Here is a 23,167-nt window from a genome sequence, read left to right as displayed (position 1 = left end):
ATGCTATTCCGTTCTGTCTGTCTGACAAAAATTCAATAGTGGTAAAAAAAACTAATAACTGAAAAACTAATTAGGTTTGCCTTTTGAAATTAAGATTTAACTAAGGGGGTTTGTTGCACTGCGATCTAATGGTCTATTGTTCCCCCATCAGAGCTATTCTGGCCATTACGTGATCTACAGCTCGCCTTCCAACTCCAGTATCTGGAATGGCTTCAAAGAGGTTACTCCACAAGTTTCTTGTCCGAAGCAAATTTTGCGTTGGCTAGAGTGATGGCGTGGCATTCCATTACCAGGTGATCCGGAAACGATTTGACTCTAATGTCAATTCACTGCAGTTGAATCAAGAAGGCAATCCAGTGAGAAAAGAGCTATAAAATTAAATTTCATTTTGTAATAGGTAAAGAGCATATTTATGTAATGGTTTTTCTGCTAATAACATTATAATATATTATTAGCACCCTTTTCTTTCATTCATCATAAGAATTTGTTGATTTTCTGCTATTACTTATACTCGTTATTTATTCAATAAAATCCTCAATTTATGACGCACCTTCAGAAGAAACTGTACGTCTACCTCTTAGAAAAAGAAGGTATATTCCCGACATAACTCCGACATTTGTTGGCTCGGCTTAAAGTCTCGGCCAATAAAAATAGAACAAAAGAATAAACTAATAATAAAAATGAAACACAGTATGAGCAAAAAAGCTAAACAGTTACATTTTCCGTATAGTCATGTAACTAACTCATGAACAACCACGATAAATTCCACTAAAAATTTAAAAACCTTAGCGATGAATTAAGACTATCTTTTTTAGTTGCAGAAAAACACAAAAACTACTCATATATGTTCCCGGGTTCAAAAGTTCTGATAATATTACATTTGTAGCTTTTATCGGTATGTCTACTTTTTACAGCCTTTAACTTGGGAACCAGCGTTGACCAAATTCGTCTGACCAGTTTTTCTTTAATAGAGGCATAAAGTTCTTCAAAAAACAATACTTACATTTGAAATTAACTAGTACGAACCATATTTTATACATTTAGGTGCCTGTTCTTTCAGTTCGAAACATTCATCTGGTACATGAGAGCTCAAAATCTGCTGACTTCGAGTCAGTTATTTCCTCATTTTTTTTTTATATTCTGCGTACATTTTCTATGGCTTGGTATTGTTATTCTAAATAAACAAGCAGAATTTCAACTCCTTGTTCTTCGCTTAAGAACTGAGGACCTTAGATCTATAGAAATGAGGAGGATCTATTACGGATGCGAGAGTATTCATACTACACAAAACGAACAAATCATCAACTATGGATAAAATACAAGAGAAGTCAAGACATCGATGAAGACGAAATTGAAGATCTAGTATTCTAGTGAAAGGATTTCACTGCATATGTAAAACAGGAGACAGAACGTGAGGAACCTGCTCTAACATCGCAATCATTTTATGGTTTCTGGGATATGCGCATCATCAAATGAACACGAAATAGCGAAATAGGCACTCTCTAGCAAAGCTTTACTAGAAAATGAAGAATGTCGCCTCAAGAGAATCATTACAAGACCTTTAAGTTGATGGCAATAATGAATGACCAAAACAGGCGCCCTAGCAAATCTTTGCTAGAAAATGATCAAGATGCCGCCTTACGAAACTGTTTACAAGACCTTTAAGCTGATGACAATACTGATACTGGCTGAATGTTGCTTTACAGCATAGAGACTTGGTGGATAGTGTACCTTTCAAGAATGCCGTTACTACATTCCTTTGTCTTTAATATTCCAATAAGAATTGTGAAGTTATAACTGAAGAATGGAAATGAAACATTGCATGAGCAAAAGAGCTGAGCAGTTACGTTTTCTGGCTAGTCAGGTAACTCATAGCATAGGTAAAGATGATAAATATCCCTATAAAATTGAAAAAATCACAGCAATCAATCTCTGGTTTGAAAGCCATGGTAGTTTTTATACTTATGTCTACTTTGAACACCATAGAATTATAATAAATAATATAAAATTGGCTAACATCTGCACTTGGTAATGAATGAAGAATATACAAAAAGAAAGAAAAAGAACTACGATTTCCAAGTGGGTAATATCATACGATATTAATTATCTATCTGGTTAATGTATCAACAAAAATGCCATCAACATAATCATTGTCAAACAGAAGATTTCCACGCTATTTTATAGGAACCATAATCGGAAGCAAACCAAGGAGAATGCATGTCATCAAGGGAGAGTAGCGATATACCGGTTTCACCCTTATTAGGGATCATCAGTATTATGATTCCTATGGAATAGCGTGGAAATCTTCTGTTTGACAATGATTATGTTGATGGCATTTTTGTTGGTACATTAACCAGATAGATAATTAATATCGTATGATATTACACACTTGGAAATCTTACTGCTTTTTCTTTCTTTTTGTATATTCTTCACCATAGAACTTGTGAAATAGCGATGAGCAGAGTCTTCTGATCAGTTTCTCTTATTGACGTTAGGTATTAAGGTTTACAAAAAACATTCAAAATTAACCGGTAACCATTTTTCATAAAATCAGGAGCTTGGTCCTTCAAATTGACTTGATTCTAAAATGTAAAAGCGTTCTTTCATCCAACTTTTCTCTCCTTCCCTCCCACATCCCTCCAAACCGCATCCAGATCCCCGCCGACAGATCGCTCACACCATCCCACCCCCCCTTGGTCCTCGCCAGGAGCCAAATCCACGTGAGGGGGTGGCGGTGGCGGATTCGCCGAGGGGGTCGAAAAGCAGTATCGGCCCCGAGGACGGCGACAGATAACGGGCGAAGATTTAATCCCGTTCGAAAATCCTCCGGGCCGCCGCTGAAACACGGGGACATCCGGAGATCCGGATCCGAGATAAACGGACGAATTGTTCTTTTAGACCCGTTACTTTTCAGAACGGATCCGGCGAATCCGCCATTTGGCTAAGGACTTCTCAATTAGGGGAGGATTTGTCGGGACGGTTGGTAGTCTTGATTTTATCGCTCTTTCTAGTTGTTAGGTTTGGATTGGGACGGGATTATCGGGTCCGAATGGAATTGGGCAATTTCGGAGGATGCAGGGATGTCTTTGAGGGAATTTTGGGTGTAGCGCATCCACCATTAATTATTTCTTATATCAATAATTGTGTATGTAGGAACATAGTACCTAATTATGAAATCACACGTTTACAATTCTCACGATCAGAATTTTGAAATATATTCGAACGTGGTATAAAATTGCAAAGTAAAATTACTTCAAGTAAATCCAACCAATAACTAGATACCTATAACCAAATTGAAGGTGTATTTATTTTCTGTTTGAACATTTCTGAACATGTAATAATAAAACTGAAAATATTGCTGCTATAGTCCTTAGTGTTGACGAAACCCAGGTTTGTCGATTCCTCGCTGATCTTGGGAAGATGATCGTTTGTTCTTAATCCTATCTATTAATACAAACCTAGGGAGGTCGTCGATTCTGTTTTTAAACCGACGACATCCTTAGGAGCCTTGGCTATTACTTCGTGAGTATCCAGAATTCACTTTCCCATATGAGTGGTCAGCCAGCCAGCTCCAGGCATTAGCACACTATGGGTTCTTTCCACAGAGTCTGCAGATCTCATCTGCTTACTTACCCATGCAGTACAAAAGATATTTGCACCGACAGTGTCCTGTCAGCATCAGTCCAACCATTACCAGAAGTCCAGCTCGTGGTAGCCTTAGGAGCTTTCTGGTATAGGTCGGTGAAAGGACCACAAATTTCTTTGCCCGAGCAAGACCCGGTATATTCCTCCAGAGGGTTCTCCTATTGTCCCTTTTCCATTGTTGGACCGATGTTTTGTATTGGTATTTTCCAAGCCCACAGAAGGGGTCAGGGCCAACAGATGTCAACCTTGATGGCCTTTTTGCAAGTTCATTGGTTTTTTCATCTCCTTAAATACCACAATGCAACGGTGTCCATAGTAGAGGTACTTTATTGCCTCTGATGGCCAGTTGCTTTATGGGATTACGGCACTCCCAGGTCAGTAGAGCCCCTGGCTATATGATTCCAGAAATCTCAACGTAGACTGGCTGTCCGTAGAGATGTAAATAAATGCGCTCCCCTTTGAGGTTTCTCTTGAAACATCTTTTAGACGCAAGTGTAGATAGCTAGTGTCTCGGTTTGCATGTAACTATTCCAATTCATGTTTATAAGAATTTCAATATGAATTTTTCAGTGCTTGGGTTAACTAAATTTTTTTCGAACATTATTCTGATCTCCACATTGTTATAATCCTGTTGTTGTTATATTAATGAAGCACAAACTGTCAAAAAATTATTGGGAATTGCTAATTCAAAGGCCTATTCAAAAAGATTATCGATGAAACACCAAGTTATTAGTTGAAACACTATTTCGCCTGTTTTGATATTTGGGTTCTTCATTAGTGAGCCTTTAATATAGGAAGAGTGTTTCTTTGAAGCTGATGTGATAAATTCGGATGACAATATTCAATTGAGCTATTTATGGCATTATTATAAGTAGTAGTATTTCATTATTTTTAGTTATCTTCATATCATATCTTATCTTCATATCATATCTATAACTTCTTCTTCTTCACCTTTTGGACATTAACTAATACCTAGTCAAAAATAATTTGGGAACAGTACTGTAGATTTGGCTCAGGTTACAAATCCTGACTTAAGTGTTTTAGAAATGGGACCTGGTGAAAAAATTGACAAAGTGACTATCGAACCCTCTTTAATTAACATATTAGTTTGTTGTGACTCTGCATGCGCGAGAGGTTGCGTTGCTAGCTACGGCTAGCATCGGTGGGTTCGTATAGAATCTCCGAATTTATGCAGAAGAGTCACCTCTCCACGATGGTGTGAGATGGTGTTCCTTGAGTCAACCAGCGATCTCGAGACGAAACATCATATCCCTAGGTAGAAGGCGCACATACCTAATTGATTTAAATGCCCCTCTTTCGAAATTTACTAATGGAGCAGTTAAGTTATATCCATTAATTGCTTATAATTAATTAATCTCCATAAATGAGGTCTATTACACTTCCAATTATTTCTTATTTGTTAAGCATAAAAGTAGTACGTGTAGCTTACACGACATAGGTCTTTTTCGATCAATTTTAAGGTATGGATACGCAACTTCATTTGGGTGTGTATACCATGGAGTTGATTATCGTGAGAGTTTCACAATACCAAGCGTTTATAAGGCGAAAAAGGACTACATCTTTCGGTAACCTAACGAAGAAACTAATCAAGCAATTCTTGAAACGAAACTCACTAGTAGCCCCCTTTAGGTTCGGCGATATTTCACATCGTCCCCGTCGACCCACCTAACCTAAAAAACATCTAAAAACACGCCAATAAACTCCCACAATGAGCGGTAAATCTCGATCGCGCCGTACCAGATTTCGATTTAATTGCGAAAAATGGCCAGGTAATTGGCGAACAATCGAAATACCCAACAAACCTCTCTTCTCCCATTGTTCTTCTGGCAAAGGCCGGTTCCCACGATCGCTCCTTATCTACGGTACTGTTTCGAAATTAAAGTACCGCGCCACGCTCGTGGTGTAACTGCGGTGTGAAAGAGGTAGTTTATAGGCGCGGGGCTGAGGTAATCTCTCGGCACGCTAACGAAGTACACGAAGGTTAGAGAGGTAGCAGCAGCAGCAGAGCCATTTTTATTTATATCGTCATTAGGTCTGGCCGATATCGACGGTTGTGTAGTACGACACCGAGGTATATGTGTCGTCGTCTGTTCTGTGTTTCTCTACATCGGCTTAATGATGCTGGTAATTAGTTCGTCATCTTTGTGGTCAGACGTATACACGTGGTATGTCGGTCAGTGGTGTAGCGATGAATCAAATCGGGAATTTAGCTTTGACAGTTGGCAATTTCGTCACACAGAGCTTTATATTCACACAGAATTTCATTTTGAGATTTTTCAGGGTGTTCTGCTCGTATAGTTCAAACATGGACTAAGACTTATGGTGCCTAGATTCGGTTCAGATATGTTTTAGCGATCCTTTAGTTCAGTAAGGAACATCATGTGAAAAATGTTGAAGAGAATATTGTTGAAGGAAAAGATTATTGTTGCTTGTATCAATTTTTTTTAAATATTTTCCTTGATTCTTCAATTTAGGGTCGAGTGGAGAATCGTAAGCTAGTCTTTACCCCTATATTATTTTTTCTTGCAAATAAAGACACTATTAATATTATCCTAACTTCTGGTTGAAGGATAAGTAATTTCCGTATGTGGAAACATTATGACCTCTGTTGCGCGAAGACATTGATATAAAATAATTTTACTGCTTCTTGTAACTTGATGCATTTCAAGGACAGATATAACCTTGCTGGGGATCGACCGGCTTGACATTTTGCATTAACTGAACTTAAAAAGCCTAAGACCTAAGTCTTTCTACAAAATATTATGTAACGTCGATTGTGGAATGCCTTATTTCCAAGATCCATGAGGAATCCATAAATCTTGGTTTTCGTCAACACCCGGTTTCGATTCCTTATAATATGTCTAACTTCTTCCAACAGCTCAAATTTTTCCACCAGCTTCACTATGGCCAACCCAGGTGATTCACGACGTGCTTTAGCTTCGCATGATGTGGCTGCAAAATTTTCACCATTTCTGCAGTGACTTTGAACAATTTCAATATTGAGGAGTATATCGTTATATTTTTAGTAATGGCGTAGTCTTCACTTGTCAAATGTCAAGACATTGACAGATTTCCAGAGAGCAGGATATTCAAAAAGAAACCTCTTAATGCAAAACCTTATATATAAGTGAAGATACAAGTGAAGATAGTATTGTGAAAGACCAAAAACACCATGAAACCAACGCTGCACGCCACTGCAGGCTGTCTACCCAGCAAAAACGTCAAACCGGTCCCGGGTAACTTACCAAAATGTCCAGTTGCCGCTACTCAATTCTGTCAACGTCAGCCATTGAGGTACGCGAGGATTATTCACACTCATTATCCTTCTGAGGTCTCTCTCTCTCTCGCCGTTCGAATCACGTTGTCCTAACGAAGATATTCATGTTCATCTGCATCTGTCACTATCCATATAAACCTGAATAATGGGTCTTTATTTGAAGCCCTAGTCGGCGAGATTAACAATGAACGATTGAAAACTGGAAAGGATATTGAAGGCCGGACGGCTGAGACTTGCAGGTATATCTATGGAGAGAAAAAATGTCGACGTTTTATGAGATGTTGGAATAGTTGTGCTTGTTGCAATATTCGGATATTGAGAAATCTCTGATACCTTTAGACCTATAAAAAACATGTTTCGTTGAATAAATTTGATTTGCTTTGTTCATAAATGTAACACATCGAAAAAGTTCGAAGAAAAATTAGAAGATTTAGAAATTTTCATAACTTCCGTTTCTTTGTCCCAATCGCAATTCCGTACTCTCACAAAAACATAAGTGTAAACTCCGTTGAAGCCTTCAAAGAAGAATTCAAAGATTTACAAATGTATATCTCCAACACGAGGGATGAAGGTTGCAACGATTTTGCACGATTCAATTCATGTAACGCTACTGCAATTTTCAAAGACGCAGTGGTTTGTCGATTCGTCGTGTGTGGTTGGTCGCCGATGAAGCGCCATCGGATGCGCTTATCTAGAGAAAGAAACAGAGAATTTTCTGAAAGATTTTCAATAATTATCGAGACTTCAGGAAAGATACGTACCTTGTTTTGGATTTCAGTCATTACTAGTTTAATTTGAGATTTGGAATTTATTTTATAGGCGAGAATTGTGTCAGGATTTTCGCAGTTTTTATTTCAAAATTATTTGTTTAGAGTGAAAAGGATCGATCTTTCCATAATTTAATTTTATTAAATTTGTAAAAATTTGGGTAGGAGTTTTGTTGCCAAATAAGCCAAACCACCCCTAGATATCAGAATCTCATGGGCAATTGTAACGTTACAAGGTATTTGTTTTGTCATCGACGTTTGAAAAAATCACATTCAAACCCCCCAACATTCAGTCAGTTGCCCTTTTCTGATACACCATTATTGAATTATTCAATACTGTCATTGAGCCTATTATTAAAACATTTCTTGTAATAAAGAACATTCAAATATAGATATAAATATCACAATCTCTAATTCATCATTCTTCGGCGTCTACCGATAATAAACACTAGAGCAATGAGTAAAAGTTCATTGCTCATTAACTTACGTCTTAGACTGCCCGGATTCAGAACCAGTTCCGGATTTTTCTCCATTTCTGCACGAGATAAAATCTAGGAGGCTGGCAGTATTATATTGACGGGCATAATGCAACAGGCCAACAAAATGGTTTACACGTAAGTCTGTTTAATAACTTAACGAGAGCATAAATTAAATGAGCACTGCTTGATAATACCATAGCGCTTCAAGTTGGCGAGAGGATAGATCATTTCCAGTTTTGGCAACAATGTAATTTCGACTGAAGAAAATTTGAAGATCACTGAGATGAAAGAATATTCAAACTTTAGTTTTACGCAACAGTGGAATTTCATAAAAAATATAATTTCATATTATCAGAGAAATTAGTTGGTAAATATTAAAATCTCTAGAGATATGGATGTCCCCTCACTGTTGGAAAAAATTCAAGATAGGACTGGCGACTTTGTATTATCAATAATTTTCGAACTTGAAGGAGATTTCCGATAATTCAGTTGAGTTCCGCATCATTGCCTATGGTGTTCAAAACTAATTTCGCTGTTGTTTCCTCAGAAATATCACCATTTCATTGTATTAGAGCCATCTTCGGAAGAAGCAAAATTTTTCGCTGTCATTCATGAAGATATGACCAATTTATTTTGAAGCGCTACCTAGGCAATTAACCAACATACATATAGCGAAATATTTGAAACAGTAATTTTTCAGAAACGCCGTGTAACTCGAAGAAGAATCAAGGTATCTATGATATTCGTTATAATGTCTTATTATTTTGAGAAAAAAAAAATAGTTCTCGAGATGCTTTCAGAGAGCATCAATTTTCGGACACCCTATACCTTGCTAAGAGAAATGTTGACTTGTATTGATTTGGTCGCATTAATTTTCATTCTTCACTTATTACACAATTTTTAATTTTCAAGGAGATGATTCTCAAGCATTTGCAAAGCCATGACTTGGTCCTCATGGCTTGATAGTCTAGCGGTGTCATTAGCAATTGTACCAGTTATTGTGTCTCTGTGTGTTGGTAGATCGGCTGTGTATAATAAACACAATAGAGGGCCTAAGAAGTGTCCTTGCGGGACTCATCCATTTTTAATATGGAGATAATCCGATCCTAAATTTACTTTCACTGAGATAAGATCGTAACAGATTGAAGTAGGTAGGTGGTAGAAACTTTTTTTATTTTGTATTATAGGACAAGATGCCCAACTCTATCAGAAGGTTGGCTGACGTCCAGGAATACTGATATGCTGATATTCTTCAAGAGCTCTATTCCCCAATTATCAACTTCCAACAACAAAGCAGGTGAAGATGTAATCTAAGTATTAGCAGAGGAAATGTAAACAGGGCATCATACATTTCAACGTAAGATACAAGAGCACAGAAAAAAACCTCAACAAAAATCTGTCTCCTCGTATAGGTGTAGTGACTGGTTTGTGTATTCGTTTACAGAATAAGCTGACATATTTATATTGAAGGACTTCGTCCTCATACAAACAAAATCTTTTCCATCCAGTCTCTTCACCAACGGTTGACGACTTCAAAATTGAATCTGAAAACAAAAGAAAAGAACTAAAAAGGAGTATGGAAAAAGTAAGTTTCCATTATATTGATTTGATGAATGGATAGCTTGGAAACCACCACCAAATTTATAAATTGGACAAGTAATCACCAAGTGGTCAATGGTTTCTTTTACACCACTCACATGGTTGGCTATCAATAGAATGTCATTCGAAGAGCGTACTATTACAACGATCATGACCAGTCCTAAGTAAAATACGAGGAGTGTTGTAAAAGTGAAATCACACGTATGCCTGTCGGCTGCTCAGTTGATACGGTGAGGGTGTGGACACCAAATGAACTTGTTAACTTGACTAATTAATTGTTGGGCGCCAGGCATACTAAAGTAAACCAAATTTTTTATAAATTGAAATTTCTCAAAAAAAAATATTAAAAGAGATGATAAAAAAAAATGAAGTCAAGTATGAGAAACGGGAGATAGATAAGAGAGATCTTGCTTAGTGGTAAGAAATAAAACGAATTAAATTTTACAAATATATTAAAACTATTTAAAAAAAATATTGCTGAAGGCTGAGAAAAAAAATAAATTCAGAATTTCCAAAAAAAATATTGCTGAAGGCTGAGAAAAAAATAAATTCAGAATTTACAAAAAAAATATTGCTGAAGGCTGAGAAAAAAAAATAAACTCAGAACATTTACAAATGATGAAAATTTCACTGATCTTACAATTCGGATATTAGGTCTCCAGACAGAAATTGGAATAAGTAGGTAGGTTATCGAAAGATGAATTTTGATATCTCACTTGGTAGATCTTGTTTCTCAATTTTGATAGTTGCTTGATATCAGAATATTGCTCTTGGATCGAAGTGGTGAAAAGAAATTCAAATCTCGGGTTCCAATTTGGTGGATGCTCGCCTGAAGTGGAACTCCCCACTTCAACGGCACTTGCAGTATTTCGTCCAAATATTTTATGAAGGTTTCTGTGTAACCTTGATCAGGATGCAGATTCAGTGCAGCCTGGTTAGGAACTTGTACAGGAATTGTGGAATCTTCTTCGTATCAAAATGGATGCTTGAGCATGCGTGGAGAGAAAAATTCAGGAAATTAGATCTGTACAATTGTCGGAAATAAAAATGTTCTGGTTGAATTTAGAAAAATAGTATCAAAAGTATTGTATGAAATTTGGAATTGACAGAAATTATAAACTATTATATAAAAATGAGTTACTTATTGAATACTTTCCGGAAAGTGAAAAAAACTTATGTTATAAGAAACAATGAAATGAAAGAAAAAAAAAGGTACAAATGACCCGAGAGTTATCATAAGACGGAAATTTATTTGATTTGAATGAAATTTAGAGTTAATTACAGCAAAAAAGGGAATATGTACTTCCTGGCGGCTCTCAAAAGAAAGAGGAAAAAAAAATCCTTACACACCACTGTGTGTCACGAGAAAAAAAGAAAAGAGACAATGGAATATCAAATTGAACTATCAGATATCAAATAGTAAGATAGAATTACTGATATTCAAAGAAATAAATAGGTAATATTGAATATCTAATATTAAGGTACTCAACCAAACGTAAAGCCACCAAAAAATATCACACTCACTCTCCACCTGTTTTCAATCAGTCGTCAAATCAATAGTAATCCTCTTTCAGCTGAAAACTGAAAAATTCCCATATTGAACTTCAATCTCCGCGCACTCTCTATATTAAATATGAGAATCGATAGTGTTCGATAAATTACATCGGGGATCAGTGGCGTTTCTTAAACATGAGCTGGGCAAAATTATATACGGTCAGTTGAATCGTTACAGTGTATTTAAAGTGAGGTCTCCATTTATTTTTTCACATTAAATAACATTTATTTACTAAGTTTTGTACATTGCTGTAAAGCTTGAAATCTAAGCTATTTTTCTACGTAATCGCCATTCACTTCGATGAGCTTCCTCATTCGTACGACAAACTTTTGTATCCCCTCCTGAATGAATAGAGTCTCTACTGCACACATCTTGGATTTTTTCGGCCAACTCATTGAGGGTCAACCTGCGATCTTTCAGCACAAGCGCCTCAACTTTCTGCTCTGTTTCGTCCGAGTGTGACGGCCTGCCGCTGCGCTCCTCGTCGTGAACGTTTAGTCAGCCAGCAGAAAATTCTCTACACCATTTTTGAACGTTTTTCACGTCCATACATTTTTTACCATACACTTCTTCCAATTGACGATGAATTTCTATAGGTGGAGTTTTTTTTGAGTGCAAAAACTTAATGACTGAACGTAACTCACACCTGGCGGGAGCAACAACCGGCAGTTCCAATGCAAAAGGCTGCTACGTCAAGACTTAGCGTCCTAATGAGCTCCACCAGGTGTCGATTGGTGGAGGGGGGCCTAAAGTATACAAAAGTGTTGCCGGATTTTACTAGCGCTACTTGCGACGATACAATGGCCTTGGAGACCTTACTTTAAATACACGCCTCGTACACCAAATTTTCCTAGGATGATTGAAACCTAGAACTTTCTCTGAAGGATCAACGATTAGACTTTTGTTGAAGGTATTACAAGAACTCCATTCCGAATATCAGATTTCCTTGTCACTTTCATTAGATTGAAGGAAGAATAATCTATTGCGTGACTTTAATCTGGCAGAAGAACTGAGCAACTTTGTGGACTTACTGTACTGTCGAATGCTCTGGTCAGAAACTGAACTGGAGATGCGGAATCCATTCTTCTGTATTTGGTTCGTTGTTTATTTTTCTCAAATGAAGATATTAATAATTTCAGTTCGCCATTTCAGCCTACCCGAAAACGACTAGCGGAAAAAACTAGATCGCGCCACAAACGAACGAAAATATTCTCGATACAAAACTGTCCCGATGCAACCCAGTTTTTCAGAAATGGACAAACTTCCAGCGGGCATGTCTAAATTGTATCAATAAAACGTGATACGGGTTCGGCGAAACGAGCTCTGTAGGTCTGAGAGACAAGTGTCTCGCATTGTTTTGTCAATCAGATCGTGACGAAAGTGGTCGATTCGTTTTGCTTTTCTGTCCGCTGATGCTGTCCCCGTAATCTGGTGTAACTGAACTCTTACCTCTCGTAATTAGTGGAGGATCTCGATGCATGAAAGTAATGGCGAATGTGACGAACTAACCGTAGCGATAGTAGGTAGATTTATTTTAGCATTGACGAATGTAAAGGTGTCCCATAATCAGCGCAAGATTTGAGTTGAATAGAAAATCATTTTTCAGCCCTTTCATTGTAATTTTTTATTGTACAGGGTTATTCACTATAAATTACCCACCCCTTATCAGCGTTATCATTGCAAACCGAAGAAAAAGTTGAATGTAAAAGTTGTGTACTAGTGACTAAATTTTGATGAAATGCTATCAAAAACCCAGTGGCGTGCAGATTTCAGGGGATACAATTTTTTTATACTTTTTTTCAAATGGGACACTCTGCATATTATTGAATTTTTGTAATGGTTGTTTTTTCCTGATTTCAAAAATATAACATATGTTACCCCTATCTTATACCGTTTTCGAGTTATAAGGCGTCGATTAATGGCGAATTCACTTACCTACTCTTAACATAACTTCATAAACTTATAATTAAATTATAATTTTCATGGTAGTGTTCATGCATGCGACTTAAGGACTCAAAAGTGATTTATGAAAGTCATAAGTTGGTCAACTTTCAATTCTTCGTGCAAATCAGGTTCTGCGCATGTTCATAAAACATCTTAACGAAGACGAAACAATCAATAAAATATCGAAATTCGGTTAATCAAGTATCGTCAATTCTGGCACCGCTCTCCGATTTTGCGTAGACCTCACAGTTTTGAGGAAATTCTAACTCGAAATTTGGGAAAAAATTGAATTTCCAACCAAAAATCATTATATCTCCTAAATTATTTGTCATAGACCCCTCAAATAAAAACTTTTTTTGAACATCGGGTTCTGATCTGAAAAATAGTGAGGTTTCAAGGGCGTAGCATACGTCCAGAAGAAGTTGCAGCCTCGGGAATATCATCCATTTTTCTTTCGAAAATTTAAGATTTTTACCTCTATAACTTCTGAAATAATGTACTGATCACAAACCTGCAAGCGTTTTCGTGATCTACATAGTCGAATCAATCAATGAAATGGTACAATAGTCCCATGAAGAAACTTTTAATTTTTTTCAATTTTCTAAGGGTAAGGATGGAAAATTTTACGAAAATTTTTCTAACGAAAAAATTTTCAGGTGAGATCGAAATTCGGCTAATCACGGATCGTTTATTTTGGCACCGCTCACCGATTTTGCGTAGATCTCACAGTTTTGAGGAAATTTGAACTCAAAATTTGGGAAAACTTTGAATTTCCATAAAAAAATCTCATCAAATAAGAACCTTTTTTGAACATCAGGTTCTGATCTGAAACATAGTGATGTTTCAAGGATGTAGCTTACGTCCAGGAGAAGTTGCAGCTTCGGGAATTTCATTCATTTATTTTTCGAAAATTTCAGATTTTTACTTATAATTTCTTAAATAATGTGTGTACCTCAACCTCATGAGCATAAGTGAAATGGTCTTCGGTTTGAGATTGTTTTTTGTCTTCTTAACTCGTCTCTTTTTGCAGTCTGTCAATCGAACTCTTAATTTCATTCCGTAATGTTGATTTGCTATGGAGTACAAAGGTATCTTCTAGGCCATTTGTAGACATTGATTGTTTCCCAGAAATTCCAGATTTTTGCCTGGTGCTCAACAAACTGTTCATCAGTCTGAATCTTACGAGAAGATTTAAATTAATGTATAAATTCATAAGCAAGCCTAACTAGCTGCTCTTTGTTCAAGAGATACGTCTATACATCTAAAGAAGAAGGAAAATCATCACAATCACAAAAAATCAACAGAAAAACGAAGAATACATAGTTATCGTGATACTAATCTCTTGTTTGAATATCAAACGATTGATTCAACAAACGGCGCATACCAAACGTCAAAATCGTTCTTGAAAAAGCGAATAAGCTCACTGTCCAACGTACCAAACAATCCCAGTCATGGAAAATAATCTGATCGAGCTTTTGATAGATATAGAATCTATAATTTCCCATTCATCTTCTCGCATTGGCGTCACGTATAAACAACACTGAAAATATACCCCCTGAGCGTCCACAATATTGGTCGTAATTATTTTAATTGTTCGGACATAAGTCTAGTGATTCTGAAGTGTTATTTATGTTCGAAAATGCCGAATCATCGGAGGAAATTACCGGCCTAGCAAGATCGAGGAGCTGCCTAAGTATCACTTTGTTCGTTTTTACTATTATTTAATTCGATTGAGGCGCTGAATGACAATCAACACGTACTTACAGTTTTCGGTTCTGTGAGTAAATCAGTGACGTCCGTCCTGAAAATCTCTGGGACGAATAAGCTAAGATTTCGTATCTAAGCTTTTGATCCAAAAAGATATCCGATAAAAAAAACGAACAAGCCAAGATCATTTGTAATGTTATATACCTCTCTACAGAAAATATGTTACATGCCGCCCGAAAAATTTATGGTCTCCAAGTGCACAAAAGGCGCATAAAAATGCGAATTTCTAACTTCCTCTTGACGTTAAGACAGTGCTTTTCTGATCTTTTTTCATTAGGTTCTTGTTTTGTTTAGTCAATTCGATTACTTGAAATTCGCTTATGAAACTGCGTGGATTATTTTAGCTTTCAGTAGAAATTTCCCGAATATATTTGAGAACTACATAGAGGGTTTTACAATAAGAGGTTTTATTTTTATATCAAGAACTATTATATTTTAAGAGAAATCAATGAAGATTAATTTTTTTGTTAACTGAAAAGTATGCCTTTAACGATTGAAAACTATATCAGCCAAATTGCCGCCACGGCTACGGTTGCAGCACAATATCCTGCTCATAAAATTATATGATCAATCCACACATTTGCGACTGTATGTCCTAGATAACTTCAGGAATTTAATTTTTGAGGTTTGGAATCGATTGTGAGGCAAAATATGGGTCGAAAGATGTCGAATCACAAAATCTCGGTGGCCAATTGTGATCACCTCTTCGAGAAAAAACACAGCCAGGAAACATTCCTTCCAAAATTGAGATTTTTTCGTTACTTGTGGGGTACGTAGCTCCGACTTGTTAGAAATGATCGTCGTCCATATCAATATCTTCTAATTCCGGCCATAAAAATCTCTAAGTATAGTTTGATAGCGCAATCATTGTAATAGTTCCCCCAGTCTCGTTTTCGAAAAACAGCCCAAACAAGAACCGCACCAAATATAGTGACATGTTGAGGATGGAGAGGCTTTTCAAAGAATCATTCTAGGATTTTCCGAGCTCCAAATGCGACAATTCTTCTAATTGACCAAGGTGAAATGGGCCTCATCACTGAAGATGGAAATCCGGATCATTTTGATGCATTTCAAGGACCCAATAAGCGAAAATTGCGTTGTTGGCTAGAGTTCTTGTGTTACCTGAGCTTCAAAACCCTCAAGTCTTTATGAAAAATACGCTGTAATGTTGTTCGTGGTATGCCTAATTCCCAAGATCAACGGGTAATCGACACTCTTGGGTTTTTTCAGTACTACGGGCAATATTACCTTTGTTCTTGAGTGAAGTTCACATTCTTTCAATTCTTGACATCACTAACTTATCTCAAGAAGTTCTTTCCACCAGTTTCACTATTGCTTCAGAAGTGACAACTCTAGCGATTTATTCAAAATGAAACCTAACGGGTGTTTTTTTTTCGAGGTATATAACTTTAAGTTGGCATTACTGTTCAAGATGGCGACCGATTTAACAGCTGTCAAGTGATTTATTCTCAGTTTGGTTTGGCAATTCATCATAAATAGACTCACGCCTGAACAACGCTTGCAAATAGTGCAATTTTATTTCGAAAATAATGGTTCTGTGCGGAATACGTATCGCGCACTACGTCCATTTTATTTTGTTTAGCGATGAAGCGCACTTCTGGTTGAATGGCTACGTCAACAAACAAAACTGCCGCAGTTGGAATGAAGCTAATCCTCAAGTGTATGTCGAAACACCGTTACATCCAGAAAAACTGACTGTTTAGTGCGCTTTTTGGGGTGGTGGAATCATTGGTCCGTACTTCTTCAAAAACGATGATGGCCAGAACGTTACAGTCAATGGTGATCGGTATAGAGCCATGATTACTAACTTTTTCATTCCTGAATTGAACAACTATGATGTCCAGGAGCTGTGGTTCCAACAAGACGGCGCAACATGTCACACAGCTCGTGCCACAATCGATTTATTGAAAGACACGTTTGGTGACCGCCTAATTTCACGTTTTGGACCTGTGAATTGGCCTCCAAGATCTTGTGATTTAACACCGCTAGATTTCTTTCTGTGGGGCTATGTAAAGTCATTGGTCTATGCGGATAAGCCACAAACTCTTGACCATTTGGAAGACAACATTCGCCGTGTTATTGCCGATATACGGCCACAAATGTTGGAAAAAGTCATCGAAAATTGGACGTCCAGATTGGACTACATCCGAGAAAGCCGTGGCGGTCATATGCCAGAAATCATATTTAAAATGTAATGCCACAAGATTGTCTTGCGGATAAATAGAATTAATATCAATCGAATAATCCATCGTTGTTCTATTGCAATTTAAAGTTCTATAGCTCTAAAAAAACACCCTTCATTATTGGAAATCCCCTTTACTAGATGTATGAATGAAAGGATTACTTCTTTATGAGAAAAATAGTTAGTGACACATTTTTTATGAATAGTTTATAACGCATCTCTTATTGTACGAAAAACAATTTTTTTTGACAGTCCCAGAACTAGCAAATGCACAAATGCAGATTTATAGTTTTTCTTGCCACAAAAAGTCACACTTTCACTTCTTCTAAACAATCTCTTGCAATTCAACAGAATCTATTATATTCGCGAAACATCATCAACATACTACCCTCCAGATATAGGCACCAGACCGAAAATGCGAAATCAAGGAAAATATGGGACCTAGAACTCCGCCCTGGGGTACTCCATCCCCAAAACCCAATCCATCACCGTAGCTTTTATCGACGCGAAATTAACGTTCTCGTCAGACCCCTGATAAGCGAAGAACACAACCTGAAAGCCATCTGTTAAACCTCGGATTCCTCTACAAGCGAATCCGAATCAAACAAGCTCTCTTATCTAGAATTCGTCCCAACCTCGTCCGCTGCAAGATTCTTCTCGGAGATGGCCGGGCCTTTTTACGTCGGCAGCTGAATCGTCCGGCTTATCTAAAACGGAGAGTCGTTGTATCCTCCTAATAAATCAATAATGAATAGCGCAGATCTCGGCTCGGCATCGGGATGGACCCAAACGGAGCTGAAATTACCCGGGGTGATTCAATTATATCGAATACTCGGACAATACTATCTCGGTTTGTCTCGGCGCGACGGTGACAAGTGTTTTCGATTCTCCTGTACCGGTGGAAGTAATTAAAACTGGCGGCGGTAGGTGGAGGCACGCTCTATGTCGGAGTTGTAGTAGAAAAGAAAGGATTCTGATGTGATTGAAATTTTAAGTCGAATCATTGGGATTTGATTAAAGTGTGTTTAGATATCTGTTTTGATTAGTGGGAGGATTCGAAGTCTCACTGAGTAGAATAAAAGGAGGAATTTAATTATTTGATCGGTATAATGTATCATTTAATTACAAGGTAGATGATGAGAAATTGAGAAGAGTGTGGGACCTTGATTCGGACTGTGGGGGACTCCATCCCCAAGTGGAGGGCACGCTCTATGTCGGAATTGTGGATAGAAATCAAATGTGATTGAAATTTCAAGTCATCGGGATTTGATTTAGTTGTGTTTAGATATCTGGTTTAATTAGTAGAAGTATTCGATTTCTCACTGTGTGTGAATAAAAGCAGGATGTGAATCAGTATAATGTGCTATTTAGTTATACGGTAGATATTGAGTGATTGAAAAAAGTGTGGGACCAAGATTTGAGCTGTGGGGTACTCCACCTCTAAGTCTCAATTATGTTTCTGAATATAATAGATACGCTTCTGAATTGATATTATTTTCACTTCCACAGACGTTCCATTTTAGTCTGGCCGTGAGCGTACAAAATACTAATTTTCATATCAAATCCGCGAAATGACTCTTTAGCAATAGGGAAAAAGGAAATTAGGATACCTAATATCGATCGCTAAAGAAATTCGCTGCCCTGATATAAGCACTATTCCTGGACAACCATGAAAAATATGAAAATTGAGTTGTATGTTGTATATCAAAAGAAAAATTAAAAACCTTTGGCTGTACTTTCTTAGTGTTTCTATATAAATCGAATTTCTCTTAAATTTCCTACTGACATTCACAAGAAATATTTTTTCAACTCGTGACAATGTCTGATAGTGGTAGTTCAGTGTCGTTAACTCTGGACTTAAAAAATGTAGTCGATTCTGTGAGCAAAAGTTCCGTAATTCGCATCTATGCTTTCCTGCTTTTTTTTTTGTTCATAATTCATATGATATATTGAGTTGAATATCTTATTAAGTATAAGGTAAATCTTTCTAAATAGAATTATTCTCACTTTGATCAAAAGAAGAAGAAGATCCTGATGGCAATTTGTTGCACAACTCATCATCTTCTTCAGATTGGAGGGCAGGTCATTTATGAAAAGTAAGAATGAAAGTGGTCTCAGGACTGAACACTGAGGGACACCCAAATTCACCTCACAAACATCTGAGAATGAACTGCCGACTTTAACGATCATAGTTCTCTGCCCTCAAGATAGCTGGAAATCCATCTCAAAAACACACCCCTGAAACCTAGACTATAGCATTTGTCGATTACGAAGGCTTAGTATGCTAAAACTGACTGAAAGTACTGATTTAAAGTTAGGAGCTTTTGTACGCTAAGTTTTTCAAGAAATATTATATAAACTTTTAACCAGCAGAACCATAGGAAATTCGAGAAGAATATCGAAGAAAGAGAGAAAGCACTGTTGTAAGACAGGAGGATGTGGGATCATCATTTTTGCGCCAATAGCCTTGGAGATCAAATATACTTAAATACAGTTCTACAGTTTCATGAGGATGCAATCGGCGAATGAATGAACGAGAGCTCAAAAGCTCCTGATAAATTTAATAATTATTCGAAGTTTCTCACACCAAAGAGAATGCCAAACAGAAAATTTCCAGTATATTCATCAATAATAATTGTGAAACATGCAAAATAGAAAATCAGTAGATCGGTATTGTCATTTGTATTTTTTGAGGGGTTTTGCCACTCCGCTCAAAGGCATGACTGAACACTCAAGAATTTGTGATGAGAAGAGACCCTCCTCTCTCGGAAAACTCAAATTCAAACGGAAATATAAGGCTGGACGTCTGTGTGCGTATATACGAAAATATACGGCATCCAAATTGTTCGTAATTATTATCAAACTCGTTTTTTCTTAACCCTCTAGAGACCGTAAAGTTCCAAAGAATCCAGCAAACGATAATTCACAATTTGAACAAAAGTAACAAAAAAAACCACCGTAACGCGGTGTTACTTTGCTACGTATTGGTGACTTTACACATGACCGGTATATTTTCATTGAACATTATATTTGTATTAAATCTGACATCGTTGCGACAAAACACGTGCAGAGTTGATTAAGTCGAATGATGGTTGGAATTACACAATTCGAGAAAAGTGTTCAGTCCGTTGTGGAACGGTGTGGTGGACGTTTGAGCTGCGGCGTGATTATCGGCCGTTTCAACAACTGGTATGTACTAAGGGTTACTACCTTTATTTAGTCAGCAATTTCAGATTGATTTTATATGTACAATATGAATTAGTACTTCAAGAATATGTATTCACAATTTTAAATAAACATTATATATTCCTATGCGACGTTATGTGTCTTTTTGTATATCAAGGATACTTTACACATAAAGTGGGATTCCAAAAATTAATGAATATAAACTTCTTTTTCAGCTTGGTATAATGGGCCGCATTTATAAAAGAAGAGTTGGTAATAGAAATTACGCAAATTATTCTGAAGACACATTAAAAAATGCTGTTGCAGCAATTCGTGCTGGGGCTAGTTACAGGGAAGCTGGAATCCGTTATGGAATTCCATGGAAAACCTTGTGGAACAAGGTCAAAGGAAAACATAAGAACAAAGTGGGTGGACCAACTGCATTAACGGAAGTCGAGGAAAGAGTTTTGGTAGACGTGCTTCTTGCAGCTGGTGAGTTCGGAAGTCCTCTCACTGCATTCGATCTCAGATTACTAGTCAAAAGATATTTTGATCGAAAGGGAACGATCATAAGCAAGTTTCCAAACAACTTGCCAGGCCACGACTGGGTTTTGAATTTTATGGATAGGCACAAAGATAAGCTGTCACAAAGAAGCTGCCAGAACATCAAGACATGTCGTGCAGAGAAAACGGAAGAGGAGATGCAAAATTATTTTGAAAATTTGGAGAGAAGCCTGAGAGATGTTCCACCTACTAATATTTTAAATTTCGATGAAACTAATCTTTCCGATGACCCCGGATCTAAAAAATGTATATTTCGGCGAGGAATGAAATATCCAGAACGAGTAATGAATACTTCTAAGGCATGTATTTCCATTATGTTTGCCATCACTGGGGCTGGAGATGTTTTGCCACCATACACGGTGTATAAGGCGGAGCGATTGTACGACCAGTGGACCATTGGAGGACCGAAGAATGCTCGTTATAACAGGTCGAAATCGGGTTGGTTCGATGGCTTTACCTTTGAAGATTGGTTCTCCTCAATTGTTATTCCTTGGGCGAAAAGGCTTTCTGGGCCTAAAGTTATTATAGGCGATAATTTATCCTCACATCTGAACATAGAAATTATAATAGAATGTCAGCGAAATAATGTTAGGTTCGTATTTCTACCGAAAAATGCAACGCATATCACCCAGCCTTTGGATGTGGGTTATTACGGACCTCTCAAAAAAATATGGAGGAAATTACTGACGGATTATAAAACACAGAATCCTCGAGACCAAACTCTGAACAAGTCCACATTTCCACATTTGCTGAAAAAGTTGATGGACAAATTAGATTTGACCAATAAAACTACAATTGAGGGAGCTTTTCGAGGAACAGGAATCATTCCATTTAATCCACAGGAAGTGATGAAAAGGTTGCCTTCAAATAGAGCCCAGGAACATATTTCCGAAACACTCAGCGAGTCATTGCTGGACTATTTGAAAGAATTTCGTACTCCTCAATCAAATATAAAACCTCGATCAAGAAAAAAAATGTTGAAAATTCAACCAGGAAAATCAGTTTCCTATGAAGATTTTTGTTCCGATGAAGAAAATGCTGCAGAAGCTGTAGAAGGCGTTGCCGAAGATGAAGAAGAAAAAGAAAATATTCCAAATATTGATCTCACAGATGTAGACGTAAGTGACGAGGAATTACCCATTCCAAAACCAGGAATTTTTACTGTGATTAAACTAGCTTCTAAGAAATCCTTCAAGCATTTTATATGCAAGATTGAAGAGGTGAACAGGCCAGAATTGGTGGTCAAATTTATGAGAGTGAAACGGGAAAATCTTTTTGTTTTCCCGGACAAAGATGATATTTCCGTACAAAATGAAGACGACATTGTTATGTATCTGAAGCCTCCATCAATGAAGAGGGGCATTTATACGTTCGATGGACTGAATACTACAGAGTACAAATTTTGAATATTTTATGTATACCTATATTTAGAGTTGAGAATGCTTTTTACTTTATCAAGTTAACAAAAATGTTTTATTTACTTTTGTACTTTATTTACGAATATAAATAAATATTTGTCCATTTTGAAGAATTTAGTGAAATATTTTTGAAAAAATATTGAGTTTGTTCAATGAAAAAAAAAATCAATCAAAAAACATATGTAAAAATAACGTGTAAAGTATCCATTCAGACAGTTCGACTTGGAATAATATTTATTTTTATATGTTCTTGTAAATTCACACTACGGACAGGTGACTTTACACAAAAATAAAAAAATAAAAATCTCGTAACTATCATATTTCGTCGACAATATATAGGCTTCCATGTGTAGACAATAGTCTAAAATAACATATATATCAGACTTCAAATTATCAACTCATTATGAGAGGTAGTTTTACTGTTAAAAATGTCAAAATTGTTGCAAAGTAACACCGCCTTACGGCACTTCGAATTATAACCCCTCCAATTCCCCCGCGTACCTCCCCTCCCAAGCCAAGAAAATTTTCTCCTCGGAGTAATCATGTCTTACACTCGGTCGGAAATTAATGTCCAAATACTTTTTTCATTATTCCGCCGTGTCAATTCCGTGAGCCGGGTGCGGTCTGGAAGTGACGCGCAAAAAAAGTCCAATCTATCTCTTTTGTAATTAAGTGGAAATTCAATCTTTTGAATGCGCGAAAGTGGGGACCGAAACGGGCAGTAAATTTAGGTCCCTGGTGCGATGAAAATTGAACGGAGGTC

The 23,167-nt window shown here is 37.0% G+C and overlaps 1 protein-coding gene across 1 annotated transcript; it reads left to right on the top strand.

Moving 5' to 3' along the window:
• Positions 1-20,286: 20,286 nt before the first annotated feature.
• On the top strand, positions 20,287-22,846 carry LOC123682314 (MFS-type transporter clz9-like). Its single transcript, XM_045620877.1, has 2 exons — positions 20,287-20,446; positions 20,659-22,846. The coding sequence occupies exon 2, from the start codon at positions 20,668-20,670 to the stop codon at positions 22,390-22,392; it is 1,725 nt and encodes a 574-aa protein (XP_045476833.1). The 5' UTR covers positions 20,287-20,446; positions 20,659-20,667; the 3' UTR covers positions 22,393-22,846.
• The last annotated feature ends 321 nt before the right edge of the window (positions 22,847-23,167 follow it).

Source organism: Harmonia axyridis, chromosome 1 (assembly GCF_914767665.1).
Source record: "Harmonia axyridis chromosome 1, icHarAxyr1.1, whole genome shotgun sequence".
NCBI lineage: Eukaryota > Metazoa > Arthropoda > Insecta > Coleoptera > Coccinellidae > Harmonia > Harmonia axyridis.
This window is presented reverse-complemented; position numbering and strand designations above follow the sequence as displayed.